Source organism: Scylla paramamosain, chromosome 16 (genome assembly GCF_035594125.1).
Source record: "Scylla paramamosain isolate STU-SP2022 chromosome 16, ASM3559412v1, whole genome shotgun sequence".
Taxonomy (NCBI): Eukaryota; Metazoa; Arthropoda; class Malacostraca; order Decapoda; family Portunidae; genus Scylla; species Scylla paramamosain.
The window spans coordinates 1487501-1497500 of NC_087166.1; the positions used below are offsets into that span (position 1 = coordinate 1487501).

At 43.2% G+C, this 10000-nt stretch overlaps 1 protein-coding gene across 4 annotated transcripts in view; it reads right to left on the reverse strand.

The window, feature by feature from the left end:
* The window catches only part of LOC135107884 (homeobox protein Hox-B2-like), a 111918-nt gene that overhangs the window by 14404 nt on the left and 87514 nt on the right, over positions 1-10000 (reverse strand). For 2 of the 4 annotated variants that reach the window (XM_064018242.1, XM_064018244.1), the window contains one exon: positions 1271-1318. The exons of the other annotated variants lie outside the window; for them this stretch is intronic. In XM_064018242.1, the coding sequence (XP_063874312.1) occupies positions 1271-1318 (48 nt within the window). The remainder of the gene's footprint in view (positions 1-1270; positions 1319-10000) is intronic. 4 annotated transcript variants of the gene reach the window in all.

Here is a 10000-nt window from a genome sequence, read left to right on the forward strand (position 1 = left end):
TGTAATATTAGTTATCAGAGTCTCTTATCGATGAGTAGTGGTCTCTCTCTCTCTCTCTCTCTCTCTCTCTCTCTCTCTCTCTCTCTCTCTCTCTCTCTCTCTCTCTCTCTCTGGAGATTTTCTACCTATCGATTTACTTATATGTATTTTTGATTGTTTCCTTTCTTCCGTCTCAAACGAACACACACACACACACACACACACACACACACACACACACACACACACACACACACACACACACACTCACACACACACACTACCGTACACCCACACGCGGCGTGACCTGGGAGCGTGTGTGGGGGGGAGGGAAAAGGCGAGAGGAAAGAAAAAGAGAAAAAGAACGAGAGCGAGGCGGGGGAGGGGAGGCGCCCTGGCTGGCTGGAGGTGGTGTTATCAGCCACAATTTGTGAGTTTTAATTCTTCTCATAGGAAATTGAACAGAGGATGCGACCGTCCCCTCAGCCCCGGCCCCGCCCTGAGGGAGGAGAGAGGCTCGGTGGAAGGAGGGAGGGAGGGAGGGAGGCCAGCGGAGGGAGGGAGAGAAGGGTAGGATGCGAAATTCTCGGTGGTAATTATGTTAAAGTTTGTCTCGGTGCGAGGTAACAGGCTGGCGGCGTGAAATGGCGAACAGTTCAGATCTGGCAGCCTGTTACGAGCGGCGGACGAGGCTGGCGGCGGTGAGTCTTCCTTAATGAGGCGAGAGTTATTTCCTTTCCGTCAATAGTTTACAATTACGTGGACCTTGTTTTCTTCCCTTCCAGCTGGCTGCTCCTACTAGGCGACTCAGACCTGCCCCGCGATACACTTCGGAAAAGATTTTTTTTTTTTCTTTTTACTGTCATCTACGTTAACATTTTTCCATTTTTTTGAATCAGTGATGCTAAGTTATCGGAACAGGAATAAACATGATTAAAGTTACGAGTGACAGATATCTAGCGGAAGCAAATACACATCACACAATACCTTGGAAGCTCCTCGCGTAACTCAGCAAAACTTTAAACATTCCGCGTAAAATACTTGACCCAACCTTGGCGGCTTTGTCTCCTCTGTCAACTTCTTAACGCCTCTCTCCCTTGTTTGGAAGCGAGTACGGGAGATAACAGGCAAGTCTTCGCCACAAAACCCGATGGAATTAGGGAACGCCGGAGCCCAGGAAGTTGGTGCACCTTTATTTGACTAATCTAGCTTAATTTACACCAGGTACTCAGGACACATTAAGTTCGGTCAGGTAGATGAAAGTCAAACAAGTCTGCTAAGTCAAGATTACCGTAAAGATGATGACTTAGGTGTCTGCTTCCGTGCCTCTTCATTGTCACTGAAAAGAACGTATTGCGTTAAAGAGATAACACACAATACGATAAAGAAGCACACCACTCACTTGCATCTTATTACTCATCACACGAACGCCTCCACTTTGTCACCTCCACCACGCACCCATCGCTATCTTCATCTCACATCACCACTACCACCTTCACCATACACTGTAATCATCATCTCATCGCCACTATATCATATCAACACCATCATCTTCACCACACTCCACAATTTTCATCTCATCGTCACTACTATCTCCGTTTCATGTCGTCACTATCACCACCACGCACCACTATCATTTCAATCTCACATAACTATAGTCATCACCTCACATTTCCACTGACATCACCCAGATCGCCCTCATCACATCACCACGCAAACCACAGCGATTCACAAAGGTAACCTACACGTATGTATGAATCTTATAATGTATTGTATTAAGAATGGTCCAACGAGAAAAAACAAGCTTACAATAAACAATCACTGGAATTAGTCTCTATTAATGTATAAAATCACGGTAAAATAATTAGAACGAAAATTTATACCTTATTCTCTCAAGGACAGACTGAGATCTCACACATAAACCAAAGGAAATGCAAATATAAACGACGTCTTATAAAACAAAACCTTCAGTTCTTTATTCCATGTGCTTGACTTTAGGACTGACTGATTCCTGGCGCCGCAACAACCGGGTCACATGGCGCTGCCTCCCATACAAATAACCACATTTCAAACAGGTACACTTGCTGACTTATGATGACACCTACCCATCAAAGGATGCACGTGAGAACTGACAGCCCAGAAATGCTTTTATGTGTGTGCAAAATGAAGTTCCTTCCTGATCTTTAGGGATACTTATAAGTTTTGTCTTTGAGAGGCACGAAGTCTTAGGTGGAAACACTTCGTGTTTTAAAACGTGACTCTGTGTGTGTGTGTGTGTGTGTGTGTGTGTGTGTGTGTGTGTGTGTGTGTGTGTGTGTGTGTGTGTGTGTGTGTGTGTGTGTGGTGTGTGTGTGTGTGTGTGTGTGTGGTGTGTGTGTGTGTGTGTGTGTGTGTGTGTGTGTGTGTGCGAGTGGGTATGTGAGTGTGCATGCGTGGGTGCACGCGGAAGACCAGCAGGAAAAGTCTCTCTCTCTCTCTCTCTCTCTCTCTCTCTCTCTCTCTCTCTCTCTCTCTCTCTCTCTCTCCTCTCTCTCTCTCTCTCTCTCTTTCTCTCTCTCTCTCTCTCATTTTCAAACGCGATGCGCGCGCACAACACACACACACACACACACATACACACACACACACACACACACACACACACACACACACACACACATACACACACACACACACACACAAACTCCACTTTGCTACAACAACAACAACAACAACAACAACAACAACAACAACAACAACAACAACAATAACAACAAACACAACAACAACAACAACAACAACAACTGCTACTACTACTACTACTACTACTACTACTACTACTACCGTTGTTACTACAACTATTTTTATTACTAAGACAACGACGACAACAACAACAACAACAATTGCTACCACCACCACCACTACTACCACCACCACTACTACTACTACAACTAGCACTACTACTACTACCACTACTCGTACTATTATTATTACGACTACTTCCACTACTACCCACAACTATACTACTACTACTACTACTACTACTACTACTACTACTACTACTACTACTACTACTACTACTACTGCTGCTACTACTACTACTACTACTACTACTACTACTACTACTACTACTACTACTACTACTAATAATAAAAACAACAACAACAATAACAACAACAACAAACAACAATAATAATAATAATAATAATAATAATAATAATAATAATAATAATAATAATAATAATAATAATAATAATAATAATGATGATGATGATAATAATAATAATAGAAAAATAATATTAATAATACTAACAATAATAAGCATAATAATACCTTAAGGCTCTACCCATGAATGAAATTTACTCAGATTTAGGTATATACGAAAATATATGCAAATACACCAATTGTATATTAATCTGAATGCATTAGTGTGGTATTAGTCTGGGAAAATGATGACATGCTTATATGAGGGAAACAGAGAGAGAGAGAGAGAGAGAGTAGAGAAGAGAGAGAGAGAGAGAGAGAGAGAGAGAGAGAGAGAGAGAGAGAGAGAGAGAGAGAGGAGAGAGAGAGAGAGAGAGAGAGAGAGAGAGAGAGAGAGAGAGAGAGAGAGAGAGAGAGAGGAGAGAGAGAGAGAGAGACCCAAAGAAAAGTAAAAAGGAAGTAATTTAACTTTAACAAATATAAAGAAAAAAATAACACAAAAACTGAAATAGAAAAAAACAAAAAACAAAGTATAAGTATTTAAATAACAGAGGAGACCAAGAATAGATAGAATGAGATGCAAATGTTATGATAGAAGGGCTGTTTACGAAGCCTCGTCTCCCGCCCGTGGTTGTGGTCCGCCTCGTACACGCCCAGATTTCAATATTATAATGGAGTTGGCGTCATATTTTGTAAACAACCAGCTCTAGCCGTCGCTGCGTGGGTGGACTGCCGGGGGGAGGGGGCGGGGAGAGTGGAGGAGGGACGGTAAGGCTCTATTTCTGTATAATTCTCTGCTTTCTGCTTTGTCAAATTCTGTTTAGTTATTTTGTTTGTCTTTTTATTTAAGTGTTCGTTAACCAATTCTTTTACTCTTTTTTTCTTTTTTTTTTTCTTTGGTTAATTTTCTGTCTTTTTTTTTTTTTTTTTTTTTTTTATCAAGTTATATGTTTCTCTGTATTTCTTCTGTATGTCTTTCTGAATGTCCGCCAACAGAATTCCTTCACTTTTTTTGCAGCTATTTTTTTCTTCTTTTTTTTTCTGTCATTGGTTGTTTCTCTAATTCACTGTTATTTTTTTTTTTTATCTGATTATACATATGCTTATTCTTTACCTTTTTTTTTTTTTTGTATATGTATGAAAGATTCTATCTCATAGGTCTATTTTTTTTTTTTTTTTTCCAAGTTGTTTCCATTACCTGCTGTACTTCATCTCTAGTTCTTTCTAATTATCTGTCACACTTTTATCAAATTATAAATACTGTATACCTGTCCTTAACGTCTTTCTATGTTCATCAAATCTATTTTCATTACATTTTATTTGATTTCACTATTTTTCCATTTGCCTACTCTAAATTTTCCTTATTTCTATATTTTCTTTTATTAAACTAAACGTAATTCTTTAACTCTTTTTCCGTATCCGTAAGGTCTATCTTGTCTCTATTTTTTTTTAAAGATGTCTTCATTACTTTCTCCTGGCATTTAATTCTATCCACTTCTCTCTACTTTCCTTTGTCAAACATACTTCTTCTTCATGTCTTTCTGGACGTCCGTCAGATCTTTTTATCATTCTTTTCTTTTTTTACTTGTTTTCATTACTTTTACTTCGTGTCCCAAGCAATGAAGGAAAAAGCACATCATGATTTTTCCCCCTTTACGTGCAGTCAGTATTTACACGTGTCCTACGGCGCAGCCAGGCAAAGAGGCTCATTAATTAACAGTGTGGCAGAACAACAACACAGGTGAACACACGACATTATTTTTTTACAGCTCGTCCGTTGCAGATTTCCTGTTAAAAACTTGACCAGGACTTGATAGATGGCGAGGAGGTGACAGGAGCGGTGAAAAGACTTAACTTCGGCATCTGCATAAGAGTATAATGATGTATTGTTAGGCTGTACGTAGTTTAAGTGTAAGATTAATGTACGTCGTAAGTTTATTCTGTTGTAGGGTAGAGTCAAAAGCTTTTCAACTCATCTTCCCTCCTTTAACTGACTATCTTCAATTTCTCACTCACCGCCGTAGTGTTCCATCTCTTGCTATCTTCTACCATGATTACTGCTCTTCTAAATTTGTTCATTACGCTCCTTCTCATCCCCACATCCTCGCTTATTCTATGGTGTCCGTCCCATTAATGCAAGAATCAAGCAGTACCTTTATTTTTTTATCACGTTCACTGGTAAATTCCGGTACTCTCTGCCTGTTTTGTTTTTTCTCCTTCATATGACTAAATTGTTTCAAGAGAGGAGTGTCGGAATGTTTCTGGAGCTAGACTGATCTCTGTTAAGCAAATCTTGTTTAATTGTAAGTTGCCAGGGGTTTTTTTGCTTTATTTTCCACATTTGGTAGGCCTCCCTCATACATGACAAATACTTATGTTGTATATAGGGTGCATCTCAGTGGGCTTTTATTATTATTATTTTTTTTTTATTGATTTTTGTTGCCCTTGACCACTGTCCCTCCTACATAAAATAAAAAAAAAACAATGTAAACTCTGCCTCATGTAGGTAGGTTGTCTGTGAGGTTTAGTTCAAGAGAGTGACAGGATGATGCACCGGATTGCTTGTTTTAAAAGTCTTGATCTGATTTTTATCCAGAGATGGTGACCTTTTGATGTGGAGGAAGTGGGTGACGGGAAGAGAATGCTGAGCTGTCGTCTATTCTCTCTCTCTCTCTCTCTCTCTCTCTCTCTCTCTCTCTCTCTCTCTCTCTCTCTCTCTCTCCTATGGTAGTAAGGAAAAAGTTCATTTAAATTTATCTATTTATATACAATTCGGTGGAAATTGGCCCCAAGCTGTACGAAAAAAAAAAAAAAAAAAAAATCTAGTTAGTTCCTGTCAGCAGCAACATCTGATATCGGCAACATTAAAACCAGTAATTTAATACTTACTGATTAAAAGTCAAATGAATTCATGTGTAAAAAAAGAACAGAAGTTAATATATGAACTAATGAACTGTTTTATGTTAAGAGAAATTGTGCTGAAACAAAGTTGGGATTAGAGCGGTGGAAATAATGGTTAGTTATTATTTTTTTCTTTTTTCTTTTTTTCCAGTTCGAAATGTTTTTGTGGAATATGACATTTGAAATCGTGGCAGCTACAGGCAACAGGAAAACACGCCGTATAAAGACTTGGTAAGATCAATTATGTTTCTTGCTACTTCTTATTAACAAACACGGAAGTGACGATGCTTTTAGAAATCCCTCTGACTGATCCGTTGATTAAAGAGCACGGCTTTTGTGTGTCTGTTAACAATTTATACATCCAAAAACTTCTAAACCATTTTCTCACACTTTCCTACGGGTAAAATTTTCCTTCCCACCGTCTGCAAAAATATGGAAAGAAAAACAAATATGCCGTAATTTCACACTTTTACGAGAAACTTCAAAATACTTTCTTCCAAATCGCCTCAGTAAAGGTTTTAATGTCACACTTTAATCACGGGCCGGAAGGACAACTCGGGAGGCGAAGGTTTCAAAGTTCCTCTCAAGTGTTCCCTTCAGTCGCCCCTCACGCCCCTGGCTCACGTGTCTCGCCCGCCATGACACTGAACTCCGCGCCGCCTCAAGCACTGCGTCCCTGAGATAATGGAGGTGCATAACAATGGTGAGGAGAGGAGAAAGATACTGTTTTTTTTTGCGAGGAGCCGCGTCAGAAAAAGACCCCACTTGTGTGTTCTCCCCGGGATGAGTCTCTCACCCTTAAGTAACCTGGGAAAGAACTCAAGGAAGGAGGCTCGGAAATGACCTTATGGATTTTAGTCTGACCGCGTGGACTGAAAAGAAGAAAGGAAGATAAGAAGAAGAAACTGTGCGCTCGTCACCCGTGCTTTGCATTGATTACAGGTAATGCATGGCACGAAATCGAAAAAAAAAGAAGACATACGTACACACACAAAAAAAAAAACTGAAAATGAAAAAAAAAGAAAATACAGAGCAAACTATGAAAAAAATAAGAAAACCTGAATATCAGAAAAGAATAGTAAAATTACAAAAAAAATAAGAGTAAAAAATTCAGACTTCTAATGCATAACAGGAAAAAAAAAACATAAATCCACAACATTAATGAAAATTAAGTTATAAACTCCACTCAACAAGTTCTAATCGATGCTATATATAAGAGAGAAGGAAAAAGAGTAAAAAAAAAGACCATCCTGTTTTTCCATTTCCGTGAACACCTGCAGGAAGGAAGGGGACACATGTGCTCGTGGCCACACCTGCACACTTGTCCCCAAACACCGCCACCACCCCAATAAGCAGCGAGGGAAAGTCAGCAAACACCGCCTCCCTCACACCGACTTTCCCCGTAATTAGAAAGCGAAGGAAGGACGCGAATAACGAAGAAGCACAAGAAACGACAAGAACTGGAGGAAGGCGGGGAGCGGGAAGAGGTGGAGGAGAGAAAGAGAGAGAACAAAGCGAGTCCAAAAAGAGCCATTGTCCTGGGTCAGGCGTGAGTGGGGTGAGGGCCGCCATTTTGTCGTGTGGGAGAGGACGGCAGCGTAAGAGAGCAGAAGCCGGACTGTGTGTGGGCGGGGGGCGGGGCTCAAGCGGGGCCGTGGCGGGGAGGGCGCGGGGGTATTGCCTGGAGGAGAGGGAAGGGGGGGAAGGGGAAAAGGCAGGTTATCGAGAGAGCGGCATGGGACAAGTTGTGAGTTATGTGACCATGGCGTGGAGGCTGTGTCGGTTATCTCGGTGTGGGAAATGTGAGCTGCGGGGAATGTGCTGAGCGTGGAGGTGAGTGGAGGCTCGCTGCGGCCTGACTGATAGAGCAGAGTGCTTGGCAGGGCGCGGGGGGAAGCAGGGAGCAATGATGGAAGGCCAGCGGTCATATTTGGTGGTGGTAGCGCTGGCCAGTATCGAGCTCGGTTGTTTTAGAGGAGCGGCGGACAGCGGTGATGTGGTGATGTAGCGGTGACGTGTGGGAGTGGTGGTGGTGGTGGTGGTGGTGGTGGTGGTGACACATATAGCAGCAGTAGTGACAACTTTCATGATCAAGTCTTCGGATGAGACAGCCTTCACCTGGCCCCTTTCCTCCCTCCCTTCCTCCCTCCCCGTCCCTCCCTTCCTGTCCTCACCAGTGGACGTTGGACAAACACTCGACAAGCCTCAGTGATCACAAGACCAACACAGAGCCGCAGTGTTCCCTACCCACGAGTCTGGCATTTCCCTTCACTAAACTCCTTCAGAAAATCCATCCTCCCATTTACCTCCTAGAGACGTCCCCTCACGGCACACACACAGACTCTCCCGTCTTTGCTTCTCCATCAGGGGCTAGCAGGGCCACGGGGGGAGCCTGGGGAGGTGACATGGATGTTGACTGTCACACGGACTTGTATCCTACCACCTGCCAGCCGCCGACCACCACACCCCATGTCTCCTCAAGCCCGCCGCTCTACCGCCTCGCCTCGGCCACTACGTCACGCCTCGTGTTGATAGAGACGCGCACATTTGCTTAACGATGTTTTACACGAAGACCGAGAAAATGGCATTGTGATCGAGGATGCGGTAATGCTCTGATATGACGAGATAATGCTGTACAATAATTATTAATATCAGTAAACCGCATCTGTCTTGAGGCTTATGAGCTGAGGTGCTTCATAATACTTTCTAATGATGTCACTATTTCTCTCTCATAATGAACATAGCAAGCTTTATCTCGATCTCAAAATGTGCCGCAACATACAATACTTATGCATTTTAAGTACACCCACATGTCACGGCTGTCAGTCTGTCTCTCGGGCTTTTAAACGATGCGATCTCATATCACGACAACACTGGACCAACAAGCCTTAAACTTCCTATGTAGTGTTTTCACAAGCAAGATAATCCACTTTTCATGTCTGGGCACGGAAGGCTCAATTACCACGCTTACAAAAGAAAATAAATGCAAGTAATAAGCACAACACCCCACCCAGCCTTCCTGAATGGTATGTGAGAGTGTGAATTCTTCCTCTTACCCGTTCACGAAGCAATTCAGCTGGCCGGGAGGGGGTAAGGAGCCGAGGCGAGGAGACGGACCCCATCCATCTCACGGCCATCACGCCTCGTCTCCTTGCCTCCCCCAGTCCTCGCCGGGCCATCGCAGCGCGTCATAACACACTTGTTCCTGCCGTCACTCGCCCGGATAGGCTCAGCGGGGGCAGTCCCGATCAGATCCCGGAGCGTCTAACCCCTTTCTTCCCGCCTCTCGCCTGCCCATCGCGCCATGATGCGGACCGAATATTCACAAACTTAAAGAGTACAAGACGTTCAGACAAGCTTCTCTCCCATCCATCCCCAAGTATGAGCACGAATCCTATGGCCAATCCGTCCCTCCTCCAAGATCCCGATGTTCTGTAGAGAAGAAAATGAATCTTTCAAGTGGATCTTCAGCGTAATTTGACCCTCCTCACCGCTCCCCCACACCTGCTCCTCCCTCCTCATCCCGCCTCCCCACCTCCTTCTCCGTTCAACAAATCTACCCTATTGGAGGTCCTACCCAGGGTTCAAACTCTAGCGGAAGAAACTCGTATTTTAAAGTGATTTGTTTGGCCGCCTCCTGATTTGTGAGTGTGTGTGAGTCTTGATGAGGGAAGTTCGCCTAGTTGGCCTGATTAGCGTCTCCCTTGGCAGCGTCCCCCCGCCACCTCGCCACTCAAAATTCCTTGAACGACGTTGGTTGAAGAGGCGGAAGAAAAGAGCTGAGAAAAGGCCTCCTGTCACTCCGGCAACGCGCACAGAGCACCGGGAATGACTGATGGAGTGGGCGCTTAATGGGACGTAGGAATGAGTCTGTCTGGCTGGCTTATTACTGGGAAACTGAATTATATAGAGCTGTAAGAAGGTAATCGGGTGGTTT